This window comes from Neomonachus schauinslandi, chromosome 3 (assembly GCF_002201575.2).
Source record: "Neomonachus schauinslandi chromosome 3, ASM220157v2, whole genome shotgun sequence".
In the NCBI taxonomy this organism is placed as follows: domain Eukaryota; kingdom Metazoa; phylum Chordata; class Mammalia; order Carnivora; family Phocidae; genus Neomonachus; species Neomonachus schauinslandi.
In genome coordinates, this window is record NC_058405.1 from 159,310,796 (window position 1) to 159,338,765 (window position 27,970).

The 27,970-nt window shown below is 44.0% G+C and overlaps 1 protein-coding gene across 1 annotated transcript; it reads right to left on the reverse strand.

Annotated features, from left to right (window-relative positions):
* Positions 1–3,308: 3,308 nt before the first annotated feature.
* FLACC1 (flagellum associated containing coiled-coil domains 1) lies at positions 3,309–27,912 on the reverse strand. Its single transcript, XM_044913620.1, has 14 exons — positions 27,800–27,912; positions 27,187–27,261; positions 21,211–21,334; positions 19,598–19,731; positions 18,271–18,364; positions 17,466–17,527; positions 15,631–15,728; positions 14,560–14,612; positions 12,801–12,900; positions 11,080–11,183; positions 7,806–7,868; positions 5,047–5,136; positions 4,805–4,914; positions 3,309–3,429 (listed from the first exon to the last, which is right to left on the reverse strand). Exons 1-14 carry the CDS (start codon positions 27,910–27,912, stop codon positions 3,309–3,311), a joined length of 1,341 nt encoding a protein of 446 aa, XP_044769555.1.
* Positions 27,913–27,970: the final 58 nt, after the last annotated feature.

The following is a 27,970-nucleotide window of genomic DNA, read 5'->3' on the forward strand; positions in this document are numbered from 1 at the left end:
ATTTAGGTTCAAAAACGGTGTCAGAATGAATGTTCTTTGCACACATCTCTCATCTGCTTCCAGCCTGGAATAATTTGATTCCCTTCAAATTGTTAAGTATTTAAAAAAAAGTTAAGGATATCATGCGAAGGCTTTAACCTGGAACACAGAGTTAATGGTAGTGCAGAGATTTTTTTTTTTTTTAAAGATTTTATTTATTTATTTGAGACAGAGAGAATGAGAGAGAGAGAGCACATGAGAGGGGGGAGGGTCAGAGGGAGAAGCAGGCTCCCTGCCGAGCAGGGAGCCCGATGCGGGACTCGATCCAGGGACTCGATCCAGGGACTCGATCCAGGGACTCCAGGATCATGACCTGAGCCAAAAGCAGTCGCTTAACCAACTGAGCCACCCAGGCACCCCCGGTAGTGCAGAGATTTTATAAGGCATAAGGAGATGGGGAATGAGGAAAGCAGTTTCCCACTTGAGGCCTCAGAATAAGTGAATGTTGTTCAAGTACTGGGAGACAAAGTCAAGAAAACCATAATCCTTCTCCTTTCTGTGAAAGGGCTGATTCCTCATTCCTGGTTCTTATGAGAATTTGTCATATTTACATTCCAGCTAACTGAATGTGCTTCTGTGGAGCAGAATGTGAGGTAAAATTGTTAAAAGGTACTGTTGGGACTTTTTTTTTTCTTAAGTAAGCTCTATCCACTACCTCCCCCCCGCCCCCCGCTGACCCCCACCACAGGACATGGGGCTTGAACTCACAACACCAGTGTCAAGAGTCACACGCTCTATGAACTGAGTCAGCCAGGCACCCCTAAAAGGTATTGTTAAAAAGGAGAGAGGGGCACCTGGGTGGCTCAGTCGTTAAGCATCTGCCTTCGGCTCAGGTCATGATCCCAGGGTCCTGGAATTGAGCCCCGCATCGGGCTCCCTGCTCCGCGGGAAGCCTGCTTCTCCCTCTCCCACTCCCCCTGCTTGTGTTCCCTCTCTCACTGTATCTCTCTCTGTCAAATAAGTAAAATCTTAAAAAAAAAAAAAAAGACAGCAGCGGCACCTGGGTGGCTCAGTCGTTAAGTGTCTGCCTTTGGCTCCAGTGTCTGTCATGATCTCAGGGTCCTGGGCTCGAGCCCTGCATCAGGCATCCTGCTCAGCCGGGAGGCTGCTTCTCCCTCTGCCCTTCACCCCACTTGTGTTCTCTCTCTCTCTCTCTGCCAAAATCTTTAAAAAAAAAGAGAGAGAGAGAGAGACAGCAGCCCCAAATAGAGTCACTTGTGCTAAATCCCATGTCAGCAAACCAAGACTTAATACCTAACCAAAATGCAGTTTTAATTCCCCGGGAATGTAATCTTTAAGCAGGCAACATGGAATTACCTGGTCAGCACTGGTGAAATAATCTGCCTGATAAACTCCTTCCATTCCCCTTAGGAAAGTGACCTAATGCAATTTGATCCAATCTGATCTTTAAATTTACTCAGTTGAATTTCTGTTGTTTAACAGTTTGCAGGGGGATGCCAGTGACCCTCTCTCAAAGGTCACTGAGGGAGATCTTTGTGATCTGACCTAGCTAAAAAAAAACCTCATGTGTAATGCTCCTACATCCAACCTGATCTCTTCTGATGTGTGTGACAGGCAATCCCAGAAACACCTGAGCCTCCTCTCCTGAGCTACGAGGAGACCTTGTTTCAGTGGTAAAAGACACCCTAACTCTGTTTAGATTTAGATTTCACAAAACCCAGGAATTAGTTTCCTTGTTCTTATTATTTATAAGTACCATTAAATCCATATTTGAAAAGACTGATGTTAATAACACATTAACATCTTTTTGTAGTTCCAGTCTCTCCCTTTCCAAGCCATCCTCTACACTAATTTGTAAGTTTTTTAAAAAAAATATAAGTTTATCTCCAAACTTATTTCTTATGTTAAAAGCTTTTAACAGCCTTTTCTCTTATTATTTGCTTCTATATAATCAATACCTGATTTGCTTTTTTGCTAGTGATACTGTACTCCATTCATGCAGTTGCATTTTGTTTCTTTATGTATTTAGTTCATTCTAAATCTGCATGAATGTCTTTTTTAAAGCTTTTTTTAAAAGAATATTTTTTCAATAATATATATTTTTAATAATATTTTTAATAGAAAATAGAATTTTAACTTATGTTGTTTGGAGATTGTTTTTATTAGTTTTGTTTTTGTTTTTTTACCATTAGCATCTCCCAATGTTGGCTCACGCAGTTAATTTTTAAGAAAATTTTTTGCCCATATTTAAAGATTGGGACAGAGGTAGGATTTTAATTTTATTTTTGATTCGATGAAAAAGTTTTTAAAAAACTTAGAGTAGATAAGAAAATATAGAAAGTTTAAAAGAAATGTAACATCATAAATTTAGTACTGGGGTACCTGGGTGGCTCAGTCATTAAGGGTCTGCCTTCGGCTCAGGTCATGGTCCCAGGGTCCTGGGATCCAGCCCTGCGTCACATCTCTGCTCCGCGGGAATCCTGCTTCTCCCTCTCCCACTCCCCCCTGCTTGTGTTCCCTCTCTCGCTGTGTCTCTCTCTGTCAAATAAAGAAAATCTTTTTAAAAAAACCCCACAATACTTTCTTTTGAAAAATCAGAATATCTGACCACATTGATCCCATGCTCTTGTGTGGAATGGGTCCACCCCACTCAATCCCCTACATTTAGGCTGATGCCAATGACCATTTATCACCGTGCTTGTTTGTGTGGTTATTTTTCCTTATGTCCAGGCCACTTCACTTACTTATATTGCCTGCACTGTGGGGATTTGAATTCTGGTGATTATTTAGAGAAGGTGGCAAGAATCATCAGAAACTTTCCCCAAATCATAGTTACAGGGAAGATGATTGAGAAGTGGAGCAGTGGGGACACACATAAGAGAAAAGGTTTTTGGAATTGAATCAATAAATTATCATTCTTGCTAGCTAAATGCCCCTGGGGGACAAAAGCTAAACTTCAAAGTACAGTCAACATTTAATAGGGAGAAGTTCTTCAGATTAGTGTTTTCATAATGAAATACATAAATGTGGAAGAGAAAATAGTACAATGCCCAGAGAAAGCTCAGATCCAGATACAGAGAACATCACCTTTCATTGAAGAGTCTTGAAAATCTGTATAATTGAGATGAGAATTCAAACATTCCCAACCACTTAGAAGAAAGCAAATTGTGAAAAGACAAAAGTAGAACCAAGGCAACCCAGGAACTAAACTCGTAATACACACTTCTCAAGTAAACCTCACCAGAGTTCTCAAAGCCTACAGAGATGGTGTTCCTACCATCTTTTGTACTGGAGAACAACTTTTCTGCTCACAATTCTTGTTTTTCATTGCTGTCATCTTCTAAAGTGTCAGAATCATCCTCATAAATAGAGGTTGACTTCCCAGATCGTTCTTCATAAATTTCTTCATTCTTGGCAATTATTTTTTGCCTATAAAGAAAGAGAAGATGTATCACTATAGACTCAACGGGTAGAAGGGCCTCTATGATATCTGGGGGGAGAGAAACATGGTTTCATTCCTTCACTGGGGGAAGTCACACACATTACTTGCAGTGGTTTTGAATTTAGTGAGATATGATATTTATGTTACCAAATTCCCAGATGAGGAATATTCTTCTGAGGGGAAACAGAGTATGCCATCCCAAAATACGCTACCTTGCATATTGATTAGTTTGAATTAAAGTTACTTAAGCCAACAGTCAGTACAAGAAAGATACTCTGACCCTCCTTTGTCCCCCTGAAAGCAGGAAATAAAATTACCCGCCCTACACAAGAAGGTAAAGAGACATGCTTCTCACCAGAAACAGGGAATTTAGGGCCAAGGAGGCTGTATAAACAGACCTTGTTACTTCCTCACTCATTTACCACCCCGAGCCCAAACTCCTTTGTCTTGTCAATTCTTTACAGATTGTCTTTTTGTCTAAAAGGTATAAAAGCTGCCCACTTTTGGTCACTTCTTTGAGTCTCATATTTTTATGTGCTCCTGTACATTCAAAATTTAATTTGTTTTTCTCCTGTTAATCTGTCTCATGTCAATTTAACTATTAGACCAAACAACCCACAAGGGAAGAAGGGAAAAGCTTTACTCTCCTATACCACCAAATCAATGCAATGAATCACTTGCCTTTATTAAAATATTGACCAAAATTTATCTCAGTGATTTAAAATGCATCTTCAGGTAACAGTATAATTTCTGACCTAAAGTTGATTTCCACAGGAAATAAATGCAGCTGTATCTAAGTGTAAAGCACTGACACCTAAACCCCTAAACTCTCAGGGGACACGGTAAAAACTCGGAGCTCACATGTGTTGTCATGACAGTTTCCAATCATTCATTCAACAAGTATTTATTATATATCTACTATGGATTCCAAGCATATGACATTCTGGAAAAGGCAAGACTACAGAGACACTGAAAAGATCAGTAATTGCCGGGAGTTGGGAGGGGAAGCCAAGCATGAATAGGTGAAGGGCAGAGGACTTTAGGGATTTAAAATATATACACAGAACTGAATAAACTCAGAGACCCTCAGATAAATTTCATGTGCCGTTTTACGTTAAAACTAAGACGTAGGTAAGAGAGAAGAGTCTAGACACATTTCCGACACCACTTCAGATGAATTGTCTGACCTTCGCAGGTGATTTCTGTGGCCTGGCTCTGAGTGAGTATCTCCCTCCTGAAAGTCCCTGTGCCTTGACCTTATCAGGGAATACCTGGGTTCATCTTCATCTATTCCTCACCCAAACTCCCTCCCACTTTCTAAGGATAACTCAGCCATATCTTTTTGAGCAGTGTCCTTCATACCTTAGATGAATGTTTTCTTCTGTCAGAAGCTGTATGGTATATTTAAACTTTTCTTCAGCTTCAGCAAGCTTGATCTGGAACATTTTCTCCAGATTTCCCACAGTAGCTTTCTGAAGGACATATAAATTTTAATACCCATCTTTCCCAAACCAGAGTCACCCAGAGCAGAGCTATATGGTAGAGCTGCCCAGAGACCTGGATTCCTCTGCACAACTCCCATCCCCACTCCAGCCAGGACTTGCCTCTCTCTGAAGTTCCATCTGGGTTTGGTAGAGGGTTGTGTTAAGTGTTTCTAGGATAACAGCTTGTGTATTCAACTCTTCCTCCATGACCTGTGTAAGAAGAAACTGTTTCAGGACAACATGACAATATCTACCCATTTATTCTCTTCTGCAGGGCACCTGGACTAGAAGGTGAAGCATCAACTTTAGCAACTCTTTACACTGTTCAGTCACTTCACCCTGTTAATTCTACCTCTTGTATGTCTTGCCCATCTATACTCCCCTCTGCAGACTCACTATCACTGTCTCCGATCCAGCCCTCACCGGGGCTTGCATGGGTTGTCACAATAGCTACCAATCACTCATTCATTAAACAGATACTTATTATTGGAAAAGGCAAAACTACAGAGACAGTAAAAAGAGGAGTGATTGCCAGGGGCTGGGAGGGGAAGCAAGGGATAAAGAGGTGGAGGACAGAGAACATTTAGGCAAAGAAACTACTCTGTATGATATTGCAATGGTACATGGCATGCTCATTTGATGCATTCGACAAACCTATAGAATGTATAACACAAAGAGTGAACCCTAAGGTAAACTATGGACTTTAGTTAAAAGGGATGTATCCATAATGGTTCATCAACTGTAACAAAAGTACCACACTAATGTAAGACGTTAATAATAGAGAAAATTGTCTGTTTGCGTTGGGGGAGGATATGAGGAATCCCTGCACTTTCTGCTTAATTTTTCAGTAAACCTAACATTGCTCTAAAAAAAAAACCAGTCTTTTAATTAGGAAAAAAAACCCCTCCTGTTGTAGGCACCAGGAGTATTATGATGAACAAGAAAAATATAATTCCTACTCTTATGGATGTACATTCTAGTGAGGGGGATGGAAAAAATTAAATAAAAGTTAATAAAATAATTACAATAATAAATTTAAAACAAACCAAGGATAAGATAGAAGATGCAGTGTAAGTGCAGGGAAGGGACAAATGTGGAATTTACATTAGATAGATGCTGAAGAGACTATAAGAATGAACCAGATGGGTCTCTGCTTTCAGGTGTCAGCTCCGTTTAACTCCTACATGTCCTCAGAGCTCTTCCCATGGGATAAGCATCCTCCCAAGATGTATAGACTAGAGAGGTACCATCACTTACTGCAACCACATTGTACAAAGCACTGTACCAACTCACTTAGCATTCTTTTATTCACTTATTCACTCAAAAAATCAATTGGTAGTCACTGAATGTCTTGATGTGCCAGGCATGTTCTAGAAACTGGAGATTAGTGGTAGAGAAAACAGACAAAAATCTCTGCCTTCATTGAGTTTATCAGGTTAGACAATTATAAATCTGTATAGAAAAATAAAACAGGGAAAAGGAAGTGTTGGGTGGGTTGTTAAGCCTTTAAATAGAGTGGCCCCTCAGAAGTGGCATCTAAGCAAAGACCAGAAAGAGGTAAGGAAGTTAGTCATGTGGATATCTGGGAAACAACTTCCTAGGAAGACAGAATGTCAACTGCAAAAACCTCAAAGTAGAGGATCCTGGTGTGTTAAAGAAACAGCAAGGGGTCCAGTGCCACTGGGGTAGCATGATGGAGGAGGGGAAGATGTAGAAGGAGATGAGGATGGGGGGAAGAACCATGAGCATGGAGCAGGTAGAACAATCCTCAGGGTCAACACAGGACTGGGAATAGTTATATTCCCACAAGCCAGAGTACACAGAGTATTGGGTAGACTACTCAAAAGGGTATTATCTCTGTGTGGGGGGGGGATTAGCCTTAGACCAAAGACTGCTTTAATTCTGCCTAACAAAGCTTAAAGGTAAGGCTTGAAAATATCAAACTGTTTCTAAGTAACTTAACGGCATCCCAGAACAAAGTACAACTATATTTAAAGGAATACAAAGATATTCAGCACCCAAAAAGTTGAACTTCACAATGGTGGTTGTCCAATAAAAAATTACCAGGCATGCAAATAAGTGGGAAAATATGGCCACAAATGAGGAGCAAAGTCAATTAATAGAAACAGATCCAGAAAGGAATGGTAGAATTAGAAGACAAGCTCAATAAAGCAGTTATTATAATACACTGGGTCTTCCTTGTTCCTTGTTTTGACCTATCCCTCTACCATGCAGGACACTGAGGTCTGTTTACCGAACAACGATGAAGCCTTGCCTAATCTCTAAGATATCATTCCACGATTTTATAACGGCTAGTCTTTTCCCAAACATGTCCATTCTGGATCCAAGTTAAATTCTCTGTGAAAGAAAACCATGGGTTTGAACAGTTTCCCTTCAGGTGTCTCCCACATGGAAGTGCCATAATTTGTCCCAGAAGAACAGAATTCTTTGAAGAAACTGTTGGACATGAGGCACACTCAGAATCTTAAGGAGAGGCTTGGAGTGAGAGTTCCCAGGGGCAGTATTGTAATTTTTAGAGCTTAAAGGAAGAATTTGGTATTTCAGAAGTCAAGACTCTTGTGGTTTGAGACTTACTAGAAATGGAAGGCATTTGACACTGAAGATCACAAGCATGTTGCTTATATATTTCTTCAAATCGCTCTAAAAAGATGCTAAGGGCTTTGTTTTACAGATGACTTTGTATTATAGTTCTAAAGTTCTTTTTGACCTGTTGAATCCAGCAAACTCAGCTTTAGGGCCTCCCCCACCCTTTTTTTTTGGTTTTGGAAAATTATCATAGATTCCATTTTTTGGGAGTACATAATTTTATTGATGCATTTGTAAGATGCTAATTCCACAGGAAAAATGAAAAAACTTACCTGTTTGGTCTTTCTTAGCTCCTCTAATTGTAAGGTATCCTTTTCATGTTGTTTCAGTAGCTCCTAAAAATAATTTTATTTGGAAAGGGTCAGCACTGGGGTTTCTAGTACTTCTTTCAGAGAATTAAAAAAGCCAGAATAGGATTCTGGAATATCATATTCACCAAAGTTTAGATATTGGTATAATGAAGCACACATTATAAACTAATGACATGACATGTTGAAGTTAAATTTTGAAAATCTTACTTATGTGCAACCTTGGTAGGGTTACTATTGTTGAATATTGTTAACATTGTTGAATATTCTGTTCTGCCACAGATTGATCTTTATATTCAGTACAATCCCAGTCAGAATACTTTCTTGACAAACTAATTCTGAAATTTATATAGAAATGTAAGTGATATAGAAGAGCCAAAATAACCTTGAAAAACAAGAGCAAAACTGGATTTTTACTCCCTGATTTCAAACTATAGTAACTGAGACAATGGTTGTCTTGACCTAGGTATGGACAAAGAGTTCAATGGACTAGAATGGAACAACTAGATATCTATACAGAAAAAAATGGCCTATGACCTCTACCTCACTCCATACATAAAAATTATTCAAAATGGATCATAGAAGGGCGCCTGGGTGGCTCAGTCGGTTAAGCGTCTGCCTTCGGCTCAGGTCATGATCCCAGGGTCTTGGGATCGAGCTCTGTGTTGGGCTCCTTGCTCAGCAGAGAGTCTGCTTCTCCTCCTGCCTCTACCCCTCCCTCTACTCATGGACACTCTCTCTCTCTCTCTCAAATAAATAAATAAATAAATAAATAAAATCTTTAAAAACAAAACAAAATGGATCATAGAATCATAAAAACTAAAATTATAAAGCTTTTTTTTTAGAATAGAAGATCTTCAAAAAATAAAAAAATAAATAAAATAGAAGATCTTTGTATTCCTGGACTAGGCAACAATTTCATAGAAAGGACACAAAAAGCTGTAACTTTCCTGTAAAAGGGAAAAAATTAATAATTTGGCTTTCATCAAAATAAAAAACTTCTGCACATCAAAAGATAACATGAGCAAAATGAAGAGGCGAGCTACAGGCTAGGAGACTGTGTTCGTGACACATGTACCTAACAAGGAACTTGTATCCACGTTACATAAAGTACTCCTACGTATCTATAATAAAGATAAACAATCTAATTTTTTCAAATGGCAAAAGACTTGAACCAGCATTTCACAAAAGAAGACATATAAATTGTCTGATAAGCATATAAAAAAATTGCCCAACATAATTAGTCACCAGGGAAACTAAAACTATAATGGAATATCACTTTATACCCATTGGAAGGGTCAAAATAAAAAGGATGCCACTAAAAAAAAAAAAAAAGGGCGCCTGGGTGGCTCAGTTGGTTAAGCGACTGCCTTCGGCTCAGGTCATGATCCTGGAGTCCCTGGATCGAGTCCCGCATCGGGCTCCCTGCTCGGCAGGGAGTTTGCTTCTCCCTCTAACCCTCCCCCCTCTCATGTGCTCTCTCTCTCAAATAAATAAATAAAATCTTAAAAAAAAAAAAAAAAGGATGCCAATACTAGTTGCTGATGATGTGGAGCAACTGAATTCTCATGTTTAAGACGCAAGAGTAAAATGGCACAGCTACTGTGGAAAGTGCCTTGGCAATTTCTTTCTTTTTTTTTTTTTAAAGATTTTATTTATTCATTTGAGACAGATATAGAGAAAGAGAGCATGAGCAGGGGGAGAGGCAGAGGGAGAGGGAGAAGCAGACTCTTTGCTAAGCAGGGAGCTGGACGCGGGGCTTGAACGCGGCACCCTGGGATGGAGCCCCGCATCGGGCTCCTGCTTGTCTGGGAAGCCTGCTTCTCCCTCTGCCACTCCCCCTGCTCGTGTTCCCTCTCTCGCTGTCTCTCTCTCTCTGTCAAATAAATAAATAAAATCTTAAAAAAAACACAAAACTAATCTATGGTGGTAGGAATCAAAATAGTGGCTGTCTTGGGGCAAGTTTTGAGGGAGAGAGGGCTTAACTGGGAAGGAATACAGGAGTGATTTCTGGGTTGATAAAATGCTCTTGATCTTTACTTGGGTGTTAGTTACATGGATACGTACATTTGTCAAAACTCATCAAACTGTATACTTACGATCTGTGCATTTTGTTAATTGTAAACTATGCTTTCATGAGAAAGAGAGTGAGACACAGAGCAGCATTTACAGATTTATAGTCAGCGTCGCCGGAGAGAAAATAGGAGAGAGGAAAGGATGCATGAGGATGATCAAATCTCTCCCCATTAGGGGAATTGCTCCTTCTTATTCAGATGTCTGAGCCCTCCAGACCCCAGAAGCGCTAGCCACACTGCATACATGCCCCATATCCTCATTACTGTCTTGCTCACTTATAGTGAATGCCAGAAATGGGATTTGATTGGTGAAATTAGTGGTTTTTTAATTAGCATGATGATTGGAAATGGGCTCTTAAAAATGGAATATTCAAGGTAGATAGTATTTTAGAGGCACAGTCCACTTTGCAGGAAAAGAGTACAGGAATCTAACAAAACCTGTAGGCTGTGCACTCAGGAATGGTGTCTAAGACTTGACTCTTAGATAGTCCTATGCTGCTTAGGAGGTGCCCTGGTTGCCTGAGGCTGACTCCAGGAGTTGCAGAATCCTATCCCTGTCAGGCCTTTGTAGATACCTCTGATGAATCTTTCATGGACTTAAAAGCTCAGAGAGCTGGTGGTATAACCACCTGGGGCCTGCTTGCTAATGCAGGTTTGTTTAGTAAATGCCCATATGTCTGAGACCTGTTTCATGATGACCTGGTAGCAGTATCAAGGTGGTGGGGGAGTGATGAACAGGAGTAGCTCACCCTCACCCCCTCTAACTTTGAGGTAGCTCCTCTTACTTAGAGCTATACATGACCAAACTTGCTTAGTTTAGTTTGCTCCACTGCCCTTTCTCTTCTGCTCCAGTCAAGGATGAGGAGGAACATTCAGAGACTGGGGTTTTGGCAAAATAGGGAATTTCGGGTTCTGTATGTGTTTAGCGTTCTATTATTCCCCGTTAATTCAAATTTTCATTCCACCATAACCCTGTGGTAAGACCGTCTAGATAAAGACAGCAAGACTGCCAGTCCACTTGGATACATTTCCAGGGAAGCTGGAAAAGGAGGAATATGCCCACAAAGACAAAAAGCTCGCCTAATTACAGAGACACCCCTGGGACCCAGATGTCTCAGCAAGGCTGCACCTTCAACCCCTCACGTGCATGGGGCCTAAGTTACCTCCTTCTCTCGAATGAAGTTCTCAAAGACGGCACTGTAGGAATCATTTATTTTCTTCTTTTCTTCTATTGACTCTAACTCAAACTTTTTTGTCATTTTATGTTCTGTGGAGGTGAGAAGAAATTACACGTATGAGGAAATGTGGGGAAAGCAGATGCGAAGGAAACTCCAAATGTTTGAAGATAATAGAAATTCCAGACTGGGTCAAACTCAATCCTTTCAGCCTGGCGTTCGGCTTCTGACGTTTACCTGGACTGTGAGAGTCAGGTGAACATGGCGGTGGTTTTCAGGGATGTCAGTCATATGGGACTTATGCCAATGTCTCTGATTTTTCTGTGTATGTGTAATTTATTTTAGATCTCTTGCTTATTATTTTGTCCATTCTCACCGCCAAAGTAGCCAGTATGCTTTCTTCGATATCCTTACCTTAAAATACAGCTCTTGGCTAATGTGATGCCTCCAGCATAAATATTTATTCTGTACTTAGCCCTGGGGTAGAGATAGGCTTAAACTGTTTCTGGCGCAGGGGAGCCTGCCAACAGAGGCCCAATACCAAACAGGGGTTAGTAGGGGGTAGAAGGAAGGGGTAAGGGGCTGACACAAATTTCTTCTGCAGCCTCATGGTGCTGGGGATGGATAGGGAGACAACCTTTAGGCTCACAGGATGGGTCTGGGCTGAGCTACGCTGTGCACAGCTAAAATCTGCTTTTTCAAAACTGAGTGAACATCTTAACTTAGATTTTGACAACATGGAATGAGTATAGTGTGGGTAGCTAGAAGTCTGGAAGAAGACAGGGTCATGCTACACCAGGGTCCTAGCTAAAGCCTCAAATAGGTGCAGCTCCGCATTCCTTCCCTCAGCTTAATGCCAGGGTCTTCCCGCTGCCTCTGGCAGTCAGAGTCCCCAGTGGGGTGGGAATGGCCTTGAGGATCAACTTCCCCAGGGGGTTTCTGCATTTAAATGAGTAATTTGTTGAAATCAAACAAATCTGATACGAATTGGGTTGAGGCAGGATGCGGTACAGGTTTGTAGAGGCCCTACTCCTACCTCAACCCGTCCTCTAGGTCAGGGAGCAGAGTCTCCGTCAATTCGTCTCTCCTTTTTCCATTTATGAAGATGCTCAGTGTGGGTAGAAGGCTCATCTATAAATCACTTTCTATGATCCAAACTCTGTGCTAGGTGTTGGAAATATTAAAAATATAAAGTAATATATAAATGGATCAAATCAACATGTTGTACATTTTAAACATATGCAATGTTATATGTCAATTGTATCTCAAAGATTGAGATCTTTTTGGGGTGGAGGATGTGGGAATCCAGAGGCTCTCAGTATAATCGATTGTGCTGTCCCTCCCCCCACAAGTGAATATTTGAAACTCTAATTCAAGAACATCTTTTCTGGAACTTTGGGGTCACTTGTATCCATGTAACAAGTCAGCACTCCTACAGATGTCCTAGAGCTTGCTCCAGCCCGTGATGGCCAAACTTGGAGAGTGAGCTTTGGAAGGTACAGGCTTAGACCCTCAAGTGGCTGAACTTTATAAAGACTCCATCCTGGTTGTCACCTTCTTGAAAACTCCATGCACCTCTGATTCAGGAGTCCAGCCATGTGGCCGTCACCCTTAGTGGATCCAAGGCTGCCTTTCTAGTTGAGACCAAACTTAATGGCAGGTTTTTTCGGTGCACGTGCCATCAAAAAGACAGAAATTTCTGTACTCACTTTGCTGTAGCAGGATCTTTTCCCGCTCCAACTTCTCCTCCTTTTCCCATTCTGCCTTCTTCTTCGACCACTTGTCCTCCATTTCATCATAAATGCTGTCCTGTGGAGGCACAAAGGCACCATGAAGAAAAGGGTCCTGAAAAAGGCTGCACACCAGCTCCAGGCACAGCATGGGGCCCTTTGCAGCTTCCCTCACCTGGAATGCTTGCTAGGAGTCCCTCTGTGGGTGGCTGGTGGCAGCAAATTCTAGCCCAGCCCACCTGCGAGCCTGCAGAACCCTCAAAGTCAAGGGCAAGCTCTGCCTGGTGTTTGTCCCACTGGAACTGGGTTTCCTTTGAGGACAGGTAGGATTCTCCTGTTGAAGATTCACATGTCAGGTCCCTGAATCATCAATCACTCATCACTAGCCCATGGAGAAACAGGGAAATGCCTAGTAGTTAATTTGAACACTTAGAAAACAATGGCATGTTTTTCAGAGTGTGTTTATTTTTCCTCAGCAAATCTAGCTTCCTTTGTGGTTGAGGTTAAATAAGCCTAACCCGATGCCAGTCCTTTTGGTTGGCTCAGACTTCGTGGGAGTGAGACGTCAGGAGGAAGAAGGCCTAGAACCTGGATGCTGCCAGTAAGGTCTCAGGACCCTGACCCCCTTTTTTCCAGGTTAGCAGTACAATTCACACTGGGGCCAGGCATCAGAGCTCATTTGTAATTGCTTGTGGCCATTTAGATAAAGGTTCTCTCTCATCATTTGCAAGACTGGTGGGCAGATAGAGGTCAAACTCTCTGGAGAGGTCCAGACTGAAGCAAACGTTAAGGCCTACCTAGGAAATTGGGGCATCCACCTGATGCTTCTCTTAGGCTTTGCTCTATGATGTCTTCCCTGACTGTATCAAGATACATCTTGAAAAACAAGTTTTAGATAGAAGCTCAAAAGTGAAATTGTGGTAAACAGAATTTCAGAGGTGGTGCTGGTACTTAACTTGGTTTTCTCCTTTTATATGGTGGTTAACTGTCCTTGTTTGTTTGAAACTAACTTGTGTCCTGGGTCTCTGAACATTCAATGCTAAAATCTGGAAAGTCCCAGGCAAACCATGACCGGCTGGTCACAATAGGATGGGGGTTTGCTGCCTCAGCCTGTCCTGTCCATTCCTCTCCTCTCCACTCTCTCACCCTCCTAGGAAGAAATCATGGCCTGTTTCCCTGCAGCTCCATCAGATTAACCAATTTAAATGAAGGAGTTATATTCTGAGATGGCCAGAGCACCCCATGCTCTGCTTGTGGGGGGTGCAGTGATAGAGTTTTTTGGATGGTAATTTGGCCAAATGTATCAAAAGCCTTTAAAATGTTTATCCCGTTTGACTCAGCACTCCACTAAAATCAAAGCTGTTACCAAGTACAAACACTAAGAGTGGTTGTCTTGGGGTGGTGATTATTCTTTCTTTTTTGTTGTTGTTGTTGTAGTTGGTTTTTGTATTTCCATTTTCTAAAAAACAATGAGCAGGTATGACTTTTGTAATCACGAACATATTTTTCAATGGGCTTCTTTGGCGTCTGAGAGACTGACTTGTCACACATGGAAACCACCACAGTCCACAGTTCACTCTTCTCCCTGGGTGTACTCAGTGTTACCTAGCTCCAAGGATGCTGGGAATCTCAGGACATGATTTTCTGGGCAAGAGTTCTAGACTTAGCCCACTGTTACCAGCCAGGAATGAGCCTTGCCTCTTACTTTCATAATCCACCAAGGAGCTCTGAATCTCACCTGATACATATGAAACATATTCTTCAAATACTTATATTCCTTTCCCATCTCATCTGGACAAAAGGAAAACAACAGGGTCATCATTATTCCTCTGAAATGCATGTTTTCAAAGTCAAGTATGAGCTCTCATGTATACCTTTTCCACCTCAAACTCATCCTCTACGTGTTAAAACCATCTTGTACCTACGAATCACTCTGGAAGCTTATTAGAAATCCAAATGCCTGTGCTGCCCACCCCCGACCCCGGCCAAACCTACTGAATTTTGGTCTCAGAGAAGAGGCCCAATATCTGTGGATAATATGCTTTTTAGGTGATACTGATGCACACCAAATGTGAGAACTAATCCCTGGGGGGAAAAGAGGCGCAAAACTTTGTAGTATGCATCTGCTTCTCTCTTTTTAAAATAATGTTTCCTAGTGTACATTGATTTTGAAAATGATAAATGTTCTCTTTAGAAAATTGGAAAATCAGCAAGCTATAAATACCATCTTTTAAAAATGTAAGGCAAAGGAAAGAGAGAAGATTATAGAATTTCTCCTTCTCCCTGTAGAGATTAGTCTATAACCTCAGAATTCTGAAGGATATACACTTTGCCCTTCCTGAGGGTAGCATAAATAATGGGATAAATGGCCAACACAACCCTAATGTATTATAAGGCCATACAAATCATAGTGTGTCCATTAAAATATAATGAAACACCATCATTTTACAGGTGAGGTAACTTGCTGAATTATAATAGTATATTTATAGAATTAAAAAATATATTTTAAAAAGTGCTTTCACAATCTTATCTCTCTGATGGAGGCAGGTATTATTGTTTTCAATTCTTAGATGGGCTAAATGAGATTAAGGGACTTGCTCAGATCCCAACACTTGGTCACAGGCCAATCTATCTCCTGGGTGTAGGAAGGACATTGGTGACGTGGTTTTCCTGTTTGCAGTTTCAGTCTCAGTCACTCCCCTTCCCTGAGCTTTAGGAGGACATCTGGAAAGCTTAGCCACAGCTCATCCACCACTATGGTCAGCCTCTCGCCCTTCACCAAGGTCATTCTCCCCAGTCCAGACCGTACCTAGTTTTTCTTGGGCAGCCAGCTTCTCTGCCTTCAATGATGCTTTGTAGTTGTTCTCCAACTGACTGAGCTCTGCTGCGTGAGCCTCTTTGAGCTCCCTGTGTGACCCGGGGAAAAGGCTACAATCATCAATCAGTGAAAAGAAGTCCAGAGCTGAGCTGAGCTGTTACACTCAGCGGATCCTACTCTCACACAGGAAGCTGTGGGCAGCCTGCAGGGCCCTTGCTTCCTGATGTGTTTCTCTTGGCATTCACCCAGAAGAAGGTGAGAAGACTCGTTTTTACCAACCATTATTTGAATGGAGCCAGTGGGGGCCATGACTCCCTGCTAAGAGCACAGTCTTTGCTGATGGCTGTCTTGGGAAACTGTGGGCTGTATTAGCATCCAGGATAATTTTAGAGGCCAAGGTCTCTCTCTCATTTTAAAGATTTATTTATTTATTTGGGGGGGCGTAGCAGTGGGAGAGGGAGAGAGAGAATCCCAAGCAGACTCCCCATTGAGCACAGAGCTCGGTGCAGGGCTCGATCCCACCACCCCAAGAACATGACCCCAGCTGAAAGCAAGTCAGTCGCTTAACTGACAGAGCCACCCCGGTGCCCCGAGCCCAAGGTCTCTTTAACCTCCATTCCAGGAGGCAGAAGCTGGCAGTGTTCAAGTTGAGGGAAGTGAGAGGCTATCCGAGCGGCCAAGCCAAGAGAAGACATGGAGGAACATGAGATGCATATTAGTAAGTGGCCAAAGCCAGTCCACAAAGCCTACATACTGTACAACCCCAGCTGTATGACATTCTGGGTAAAGCACAGCTATGGAGACAGTAAAAAGTCAGTGGTGGCCAGGGGCTACTGGGGAGGGAGGGATGAATGCACAGAGCACAGAGGATCTTTAGGGCAGTGAAACTACTCTGTATGATCCAATAACGGTGGACACTGTCAATTTACATTTGTCAAAACCCATAGAATATACAACACCAAGAGTGAACCCTAATGTAAACTATGAACTTTGGGTGATAATAATGTATCCATGTAGGTTCATCAGCTGTAACAAAGGCAGGCACCACAGGGCTGCAGGAAGATTACTCAGCTTGTGGGAGTGTGTGGGCTCAGGCTGTCTACGGGAATTCTTGTACTTTATGTTCTATTTTACTATGAGCCTTAAATTGCTCTGCAAAAATAATGAAATCTATTATAAAACAAATAAGTTACTCATTATTTTTTGAAAGCAAGGCTATGACTCAACCATGTGTACTTCTTTCCACCAGGACTCCTGAGGCGGCTCCGGTGCCCAGCACGTGGGGGCTTTGTAGGTTTCCTCACCCACAAGACAATACACCTCCTTTTACTTCCCCTCGCCTTGTCTTTGTGACTCTGCTGCCCCTCCCATACCTTCTTCCCATTCTGCCCACATCCTGGGAGCAGCCAAGGAAAATAGAAACGATAGAACAAAAAAAAAAAAGAGGGGGGGGGCGGAGGAAGTAGAGAGGCAGGGGAAATGCGAGGAGGCGCCTGGGCTGAGAACAACAGTTGTTTACCACAGAACTCTCATAAAGAACAAAAAATGGCTCTCCTCAGCAATCACCAAAAAAAAAAAAAAAAAAAAGATTATAATTGAAGGGAAATGATGGGATGAGAAAGTGCAACGCCAGGAACAACCTTCTCTGAGCTACATTTGGGTGGCTTCACATCAAACCGTCCTGCCCATTTCCCCCACCTGTGCCCACCCAGCTCCATCTGGCACCGTCTGAAATCCCAGTGAACTGACATCCCTCCCACAGGGAAGCAGGAGCCTTAGGGCTTGTCCGGGAAGCAGGAGCCTTAGGGCTTGTCCAGAAAGCATACCTGTTCTTGTTTTCGAAGTTCTCCTGCATCTCAGCACAGTGGAGAGCCATTTCCTCGGAGAGCTGGAAACAAGGCAGGCATTAACAATATAGGATGGAGGACCCCACTCCCACGCAAGCTGCAATTTCTGAGAAGCCTTCCCATTCACGGGGTATGCCGTACCCCTCCGCCTCCCCTGTTTGTGTTCGGCAGTCCCAGAGAGCACGTCGCTACTGAAGAGCAGCCCTGCTGGAAAGTGACCTTCACAAGTGGGTTTCAATAAGCACAGGCAAGTGGGGCGTGGGGGAGGCTGTTTTTGAGCATTGCTCAGGTTTATCACTCCAGACCAGGCCAGCAGGCACCCCTGCTTGAGGTGGGGAAGAAGAGACTGTGATTAAACAGATGGTAAAATCTAAAGGAAGTGTCACCCAAATCCCCAGGGAGCACAGAGTGCACAAGCTGACATCAGCAGATTCCAAAGTAGGCTTTGGCAATTTTAACAGCGACAGGAAGTGGGTACTGAAGGCTTCTGGGCAGATTTTGGACCACGGTGGATGCATTAACCACACTGTTGCCATGGGGAAGAGCCTTAGCACTCTCTGAAGTTTAACTAGCCACAGCAAGCCCAAGCGGAAATGGCCGGCACCCCCTGATGTGGTGAGTTTGTGGCAATGAACACACTGGAAGCCCCTGAAGAGCTCCTGGCAATTGAGTTAGCTCCCACGAGTAAAGGGCTTGGTGTCTTGCCTGGAACCTAGCAGCTGATCTGAAAACGCTGGTCTTTCCCCCACCCACAGAGATGTTAGCTAACTCAAGGGTCACTCACCAATTTCTGGGCAGACTGATGGTCTCTGTTCATTTGCTCAATGATCACGGTCAGCTCTGAGATCTGCTCTTCGAGGTCAGTAATGATATCAGTCCTACAGGACAAATCATCCTTCCATCACCCACAGAGCTCCCGTCCCGGGCCAGTCAGGCAGCTCCCGGTCTGTGACTGTCCCTGGCAGGGAGCCAGGTGAGGGCCAGGCCATGTTCTGCACTGGCTGCATCATCATGGGGCTGGGGGCCAGGGTGGAAGGGTAGTCTGGGAGAGGGAGTGGGGCAGCAGGGTGGTTGAGCCTCAGACCCAGCCCTTTTGGGTAAGCTAGCCTGAAGTGGGGGGAGGGGTAGGGGGTGGAGGAGTGGATTGGTTACCTGTTGAATAGAAAGGAAAATGTCAGAAATCTGTGAGGGTTTGACTTTGATTCAGTAATGACAGTCGAAATGGAGGAGGAAGAATTCAGAGGATTGGGAAATGGGAAGGTGGGGGATGGGATCGAGGCTGACAGTGAATCATAGACGAGGAATTGTTCAGACACAGGACGAAGAGGGGATTTCAGAGCATGGCTTTCAGAATAGATAACGATTGTTCTGCGTTTCCAGGTCTGAAGCCTCCATGATGTCTGGAAGTTATTTAGCTCTATTTGGTTGAGCTGGAGTAGACAGGGCAGCGGGTGGTGCTGTGTGTGGGGCAGCAGAGATGAGGTCCTCCATTCAAGAGGGCGAGGGAACGAGAGAGAGGATGTAGGAGGAGATAGGGAGGGAGAGACATAAATGAGAGATCTAGGAGTTAGAATGGAAAAAGACGCGAGAACTGACTTTCTACGGCATTGGAGCATCGAGTGGGTAGGGCCTGAATGACAGAGAGGATGGCACTGGGGGGGACTCAGCCAGAGTCTTCCACACTGTGCCTCCCAGAAGCATGAACTGAGTGCTCTTTGGGCATAACGAGAAAGAGATGCATCTCAGCCCCCAGAAACCCTGACTTTACTCTTACTTTTCACCTTCCAAATTCAGACTATACTATTTTATGCATATTTCATCTGTTCATCACTCTAGGAAAAATTGCTTTCCTTTAGTACAAACTATACTACACCCAGTCATTTTCCAGATCAGCTTCCTGATTTGACCTTCATCCTGTCTCGAATGGGATCAGGTAGAGAGGTGGGCGTGGAGAGGAGCCCACGGGGATGAGGAGTGAAGTGGCCTTGTACTACCTTCAGAACAGGGCCTCGGTGGACTGGGCATGGAAGTTAGGGGCTTCTCCTTGAGGCCAGGCCAAGCCCAGTGGGGATAGCTCGGAGGAGCTGGATATATAGGTCCAAGGATATTACCTGGAAATTTTGATTCTGTCCACGATCTCTGATTTCGACTGCTTTTTCTTATCAAACATTTCATCTCCCAAGGTGACGTAAATCTGCTCCCTATTTCGAATGAGGCGATAGCCAGGTGACACATTTATCACTTCCTGGGCATCAAGGTGGAAGGTGAGATAATCTTGCAGACTTGGAGTGCTGAGATTCCTCTAAATCTTTCACTAGAGTGCTACTCACATCTTAAACAAAAGATGGGTAGGATTCCAGAGCCCACGTCTCTCCTGCGCCCTTCCCCAGATACCACTCACCCTCATACCTCCAGCTCAGATGTCTCTCCTGAGATCCAGTTGCAAGACTCAAGTGGTTCATGGATGTCCCCAAAGATCCCTCAAGCTCAACATGTGCAAAACTTAACTGCTGACGCCCCATTAGGCACTCTGCCCCAAGCCCTGTACCTCATCTGCGTTCTCCACATGGCCAGAGGCCAGGAGGAAGTCAGGTGCCATGGAAATTGCTCAGTTTTTGGAACTAGACAGGCCTGTGTTCAAATCCTGGCTCTGCCCCCAACCACAGTTATTCAACATCTGTGTGCCTCAGTTTCCGCATCAAAAAAGGAGGATAATAACTCTTCCTCTAAGGACTTTTGTGAGGAAAACCAAAATAACATGAGAAAATGTCTAGCACAGTCATGAAAACAAACAAACATACCTATTTTAGTCAGTTCTTCCTCTGTTCCCCACTAGATCAAAGTCAGGAATCTGGCAGGGTTCCCAGCTGGCGGGGACCAGGATGAGACTGTACCTTCTCAAGCTGTGCAGGACAGCCCTAGGCCCCACCAGCCCTGTCACTGTTATCTCCTAAATGTATCCCAACTTCCTCTTCTCCTCTCCTCTCTCCTCTCTCCTCTCTCCATACTCCTGTCCCTGGCAAAGCCTGAGGCCACCTTCACCTTTCTCTTTGGCTTTGGCCATACCTTCCCAGCTGGCCTCTCTGCCTTCGTTCTGGCTTCCCAAAAGTTCATCATCCTCTCCATCTGGAGGGCAATTACATTTTTGTTTGTTTATTATTTTTTCCTGACTATTAAGGAACTGCATGATTTTTGTTTAAGGGGGAAAAAAAAAGAAAATAGATAAAAGCAGAAAGTAGTGAAAAGCATCAATAATATCCCATCAAATAATGTTTGTTTCTAGAAGGTAAATCTTACCTGGTGCTGGGCCCGTGTCAGACCTGTGAAGGCTCCCAGACACCAGAAGGATTAGGCCCAAACTCTTTGGCAGCTATCGAGGTCCTTCTGGGTTTAGTCCCCATCTCTTTCTCCAGCAGGGTCCTGGCCCTGCTCCCCTTGAGCGCCCTGATGCCCCTCCCCCCCCCATGTGTGGGCTCCCAAGTGTGGCAGCAGGATTCTGACATGTGGGCATGAGCTGGACCCTCGCCTGGACCGGTTGTCAGTGCCTGGTTTCTGGCACACTCTCCTTGCCCTACACAAGGCCGTAGAGTGTGGTAATTAGACGCCCTCTCTCGGGTCTGGCTGAGCTGAGTTCCAGCTTTTCTGCCACTTACCAGCTACGTTATATGCAGTAATTATAGCCCCTCCTCAGAGGACCATTGCAAAGATTCAATGAGGTAGGTACGTGTAAAAGGCCTATGCCTGCACACAGCAGGCACTCAATAAATGTTAGTCCCCCGGCCCTCTTGCTGTTTTTACTCACATTAGGTAATGTGTTGCTCTCTTGTTTTCCTAAATCGACTGTCACTCTGCAAGAGAAAGGCGTGCTCAGAAAGCACCCAGGGAGCAAGGAAACGGTCGAAGCTTAGAAGCTACACCCTGATCCCACCCATCTGTAAAAAGTGACATTACCAGAATGATCTCTGAGGCCCCTTTCAGCTCTCAAAGTGTTCTACTCAGGGACTAGGGAATGTTCAACGGTCCAGGGATCGTTGGCATACAGATTGTGATCAAAAGGCAGGTAGTAAAAAAGTGGGGAATTGACTAATCACGCCTATTAGAACCACTCCTAAAATAAGAGCCAGCAGACTTGGCAGGAGAATCCAAAGGGCTCCCATGGTGCATAATCTCAAATGCACACATGAGGGACATTTACATTGTCTTCACAAAAGCCTTTCTTATTTGCACCAGAAATTGGTGATATGGGACCTGAAACAGTCAGTGAAGTGAATTCAGGTTAAGCAAATGGTTACTATTCTGAGATCCGGTGTTAATCCTGGTCATAATTAGTTGTTGTTTTCAGGTGCAGAAACATGAACATATCAGGTGTCCACATATCAAGAGTAGCTGTAAGGGAACTCACCTGGAAGGTTGAAAGATTGGAATAAGAGTAACAAGCTTCCGATACGCTGACAAGAATAGTTAGGCTTAGGTATATGAAGCCAGGGCCTCTTCCCTCTGCCTCAACACACACACACACACACACACACACACACCCCACCCCACCCCACCCCGCCCCCACCCTCCACCCCTCCTTCAGGCAACTGCTGTGAAGAGAGACAACTGAAGCCTGCTTTAGGAGTTCCATTTTCCCCATGATCAAACACAGTATCTTTAAGGGTCGTGGAGTGGTTCCCAGGATGAGATTCTTCCCAAGTCTGCTGGGTGTGGCGTGTGGGGTTGGGAGGATTTTTCCTGGTGGAGGTAGTTCCACCTGGGTTAATAAAGTCTGGTTTTGATCCTGTATCTCCCACTCCGAAAAGGGGCCTCCAGAGAAGCATTGAAAACTCTCTTGAGAAAACCAGCCCAAGGATTTGCCTACTCCAGATACGACCACCAACCTTTTATTTTAACTGGCAAATACATTACTCTTTGTGATAAAAAATGGGCATGAATGCACAAAATACACTATAATACAATGGGGCTGGATGCCTGGGTGGCTCAGTCGGGTAAGTGTCTGCCTGCGTCTCAGGTCATGATCCCAGGGTCCTGGGATGGAGTCCTGCAGTGGGCTCCCTGCTCAGCGGGAAGTCTGCTTCTCCCTCTCCCTCTGCTGCTCCCCCTGCTTTTGCTCTCTCTCTCTCACTGACAAAAAAAAAAAAAAAAAATCTAAATTAAAAAAAGATAATACAATGGGACTTACATGTATTTAAAAGATTTAAATTTAAAGAATTTAAAAGAATTAAATTTAAAAGAATTAAAACCACTGGGGCACCTGGGTGGCTCAGTTGGTTAAGCATCTGACTCTTGGTTTCAGCTCAGCCATGATCTTAGGGTCGTGAGATCGAACCCTGAGTCAGGCTCCGTGCTCAGTGGGGAGTCGGCTTGGGATTCTCTCTCTCTCTCTGCCCCCACCCCCTGTCTCTCTCTAAAATAAATAAATCTTTTTTAAAAATTAAGTTTCAAGGGACACCTGGGTGGTTCAGTTGGTTAAGTGTCTGCCTTGGGCTCAGGTCATGATCTCGGGGTCCTGGGATTGAGTCCCATGTTGGGATCCCGGCTCAGTGGGGAGTCTGCTTCTCCTTCTCCCTCTGCCCCTCCCCCTGGCTTGTGTGCTCTCTCTCTCAAATAAATAAATCTTTTAAAAAAAGATTTAAAGCCACTTAAAATACAACTCAACTATCAACCATATGCTCCCATCCATAAACCGGAAACTCTTTACAATGCAAATTTTTTTGCTTACTCTGAATTTAGGAAAGCCTTGGGGTGATGGTGGTGGGGGAATCACTGAGTAGCCTGGGTCTTTAAAAAGCTGACCATGGATTGAGTTTGTCTTTTTTTGTTGTTGGTAGATCTCCTTGAGCGCAAACAGAGACCTTCCTCAACATTACACTCATTTCAGAACCGCTCCAAGGGTCCGAGTGTGGCTTATGCGCACTTATTTTGTTGGGATTGTATTTCACGGTCTGAAAAGTAAAAGGTGTGGTCGATCCAGAATGACTCTTCCTTGACTCCTGTTTTTCCTTGTCAACCTACTCAGATTACTCCGATTACACTAACCAAATTTTGAGACTTTATTGATGCCAGTCAAAGGGCTTCACGTTTTCTCATTCAATGAATTCAATGAGTAGTTAATGTATGCAAACCACAGTGCTCCATACCAAGAGAAATGGAATGTGATTCTTTTTATTTTAGAAGAGAAAAAAAAAGGGGGGGGGCACATAAATACTGAAAATAGAAGAAGAAAAAGTTAAGTGCTATAAAAATTGCGGATAAAGCATTTTCCAACAGCGCCGCTCTTCCGATCTTTTACACTCGTTACGATGGTCATTTCAAGGCGACTGATATATTAAAAAAAAAAAAATTGCCGAAACAAGGTTACGACAATTGTGTTACAGTTCACATGTAAGAATTAAAACTTTTGAAATACAAAAAGTACATTGTATGTTTGCAAGAAAATTATAGGAGTGGCAAAAAGGATGTAATTCATAGAGATGTGTGTTTGAGGCTGGAGGCCCAAGTTAAAAGTTGATCGGTGAACAGATTCTTCATGTTTCCATTTGTAGGTCATGTCAATGTCTACCTGAGCCCCTTCCTGAGAGCGAGGCCCTCCTGGTCCCCCCCTGCTCCATTTCCCAGCCTCACTCAGTGCTGACTCAGCAGGACTTGGAGACTGGCTGATGTGGAGCCCCAGCAGGGTCTCACTGGAAAGTTATAAATACAGTGACCAGGTCTTTGAATTTTAAAAGTACCCACAAAGTGTCCCTCACTATATTGCAAAGCAGGACTAGGACAGTGTTAGCAGGGGCTAATTGGTGGGCAGGGTGGATATGAGTGAGGTCGCTCCCAACAAGAGGCACTGGGAGACTGAGGCCTTGAGCTTGACTATGAATAGGGGTCAGATAAGGCCGTCAGGTGCGATCATGCCAGGAGTGCTAGCTAGCACACAGAAGACAGGCACTAGGAACCAGCTCACCTACACGGCCATTCAGTTGATCCCTTGCTATGAATGGGTCCCCCTCTAATCAGACTTTATCACCTCCACCATTGAAACAATCCTCTTCACTGTCGCCAGTGAACTTCAGGCCATTCAATCCAATAGTTCATCTCAGCCTTCATCTTAATTACTTATCAGCAGTATCTGACACAGATGATTAGACCCTCCTTCTTGGAACATTTTTGTCATTTTGCTTCCAGGACACCAGGTAGATGATTCTTCATCTACCTCACTGACCACTCCTTGTCAGTCTTCTTTCTGGGGTCTCTCCAACCTCTCAACACTGGAGTGCTCTGGGTCTCTGTTCTCCCACCTCTTCCTACTTCTGGCTCCACTCCCTGCCTTGGAGATCTCATCTGGGCCCAGGGTTCTAGATATCCCGTATATGCTGATGACTGTCAAATGTGTATCTGCAGCCCAGACCTCTCTCCCAGACCCACATATCCAACTGCTTACTTGACATTGCCACTTGGATAGTACGAGGCATCTGGAACTTGCTATGCTCAAACCCCTACAAATGTGCACCTCCCGCAGTCTTCCCCAGTTGCAGAAAATGGCAACTCCATCCTTCCTGTTGCTCAGCTCCAAATCTTGAAGTCATCCTTGACTCCTCCTTTTGCCTTTTTCTCGTACTTAACACCCATCCCATTAGGAGATCCTACTGGTTTCTACCTTCAGAATATATCTCAAAGGCAACCACTTCTCCCCACCTGTGCTGTTCCCCACCAGGTCTAAGCACCATCTTCTCTTGCTTGGGTCCCTAGAATTACATCTAGATAAGATGTAATTGGCCTCCCTGCTTCTACCCTTGGTCACTGTAGTCCATTCTCGACATAGTAGCCAGAACAGTCCTTTCAAAATGCAAGTTGGATCATGTCACTCTTCTCAGAATCCTCTGATGTTTTCCCATCTATGATGGGCTGAAAATTTGTGTCCACCAAAATTTCATATGTTGCAACCCTAACCCCCAATACCTTTGAATGTGACAGTATTGAAAACAAGGCCTTTAGAAGGGGATTAAGTTAAATGAGGCCCTTAGGGTGGGCACTAATACAACCTTACTGGTGTCCTTGTAAGAGAGTCAGGACACACAGAGAGACACCAGGGATGTGCACCCGCAAAGAAAAGACCATATGAAGAGGTAGCAAGTAGGTGGCCATCTACAAGCCAAGGAGAGAGTCCCGAGAGGAAACCAACCCTGTGGGCACATTGGTCTTTGACTTCCAGCCTCTAGAACTGTGAGAAAATAAATTTCTGTTGCGTAAGCCACACAGTCTGTGTTTTTTGTTTGCTTGCTTGTTTGTTTGTTTTGGTATGGCAGGCCTAGCAGCGAATACACTGTCCCTTTGGAAGTAAAAGCCAGAGTCCTTACACTGTCCAGCAAACTTTACTGTATGAGTTTCCTATTGCTGCTGCAAAAAATTACTACAAGCTCAGTGGCTTAAAACAAAACCAACTCATTACGTTACAGTTCTAGAGGCCAAAGTCTGAAATGGGTCTCACTGGGCTAAAAATCAAGGTGTTGACAAGCTTATAATCCTCCCAGAGCCTCCACAGGAAAATTTGTTTCCTTGCCTTTTCCAGCTCCTAGAAGCTTCCTGTGTTCCTAGTGGCCTTTTTTTTCTCCATCAAAGCCAATGACCACATCACATCTCCTCTTTCAGGCATAAGGACCTTTGTGATGACATTGGGCCCACCCGGATAATCCAGGGTGATCTGTCCATCTCAAAGTCAGCTGATTAGCGAACATCATTCCATCTGCAACCTTAATTCCCCCTTGATGAGTAACAGAACATAATCGCAGTTTCCGGGGATTAAGATGTGGATGTCTTTGGGGGGCCATTATTCTGCCATCCACGTTCATCCTTTCCGTTGCTTCTCTGACCTCATTCCCCACCACTGTCTCCTTATGCCCTCCACTCCTGCCACATGGGAGGCCACATGGGCCTCTATGCTTTCCTGGAAAAGACCAAATGTGCCAAATGGGTTCCCACTCAGGGCCTTTGTACCTGCTGTTCCCTCTGCCAGGAGTGCTAGCCCCAGATATCAGCAGGCTTCTGCTGTCCCTTTTACACAAGGGTTGCCCTGAACTCCCTATATAAAATCACAACCCCACCCTCAGCATCCCCACCTCCCTTTGCCTGTGTTATTTTCTACCTAGCCCTAGGTAGGGTGTATGCATTGGGTGTATGAACTTGTGTAAATCTATTCTCCCCACTAGAATGTAAGCTCTAGGAGCAGAGACTCTGCTGTGTTCACTGTTGTTTCCTTGCACCTGAAATAATGCCCAGAAAATAATAAGGCTCAATAAATATTTTCTAAATAAATAAAGACATTGAATACAAAGATTCATGCAAAGGCCTAAAACTAAGTTATACTTCTAAGTTTACAAAATATGGATAAAAATTTAATTTTTGAGTAAAAACAGATCTGCAATCTACAGAAAACCGTAGACATAGAAAAGTAACCAGTAAAAGTGAGTCACCACCATAAATGCCAGGGAGGCTCCCCAAGGCTCTTTGCCTATGATGTGCATCACATATTGTTTCCTTTTAGGGCAGGAAATAGCGGCTCTCAGGGGCATCCTAACTGAGAGCTCATTTCTTGTGATTTTGAAAGCTGTGGGTGCAGAGGGTCACACAATTTACATGTAGGATCTGAGGTGTGGGGGAAATCACAGCGGATTCTGGTAATTCCTGCCCCCATGGATGTAAAAATACTCACTTTGGGGCAACAACAGGTTTTGTTGTTGGTTGAACACAACTTTGTTTTTTTGCAGCTGGAGGAAGAGGAGTTAGCCTGAAAGTGAAAAATAAATAATGGAAGAGAGAAAATTAGAAATTCAGAAACCCCTTTTAGCACTCCCAGATTAGGTACATGGCCATGATGACCCAAAATTGGACTACATGCTCCAACTGCTGAAATCTTTAAAGTCAGGAAGGTCTTGGGGAGTCTCTAGCAGAAGGAGGTTTACTTGAGGAGGTTCACTTCCCAGGGGACCCGGGGTTGGCAGCATAGCTTGTCCCCCAGCTCCCAAAGCTCTTCGTCCCCCATGGGGGGCTCTGGGGCCCTTTGGTTGGAAGTCGCCCTTTCCCTGCTGCACTCACTCTGAGATTTCCTCATTTAAAATGACACCGAAAAAAAAATGACACTGAGCCTAAGGAGGACTGGCAAGAGTGATGTGCTGCCAACAGGTTGGCTGGAAAAGCTGTGGAAAGCTAGGCTTTCTGATCTTCTTGGGATTTTGTTGCCCAGTTGACTGGAAATATTGTAAGAGAAAAGAGCCTACAAATGGAAACCTAGTCCCCAGGTCGAACTCCATCGTTACTATCCTTACTTGGGCTTCCCTATGGAGGTCTTGGTTGGTGGCCGAGGGGTCTTGATTAGCTTCCGTGGTCCCAAGTTCCAGGGGTCCCAGCAGGTGCAGTAGATGAGAGGGTTGGGGTACATGGCAGGAGGTCAGAGGCGGTCTTGGCCACTAGATCAGGAGGCTCTTGCTGAAGTTGGA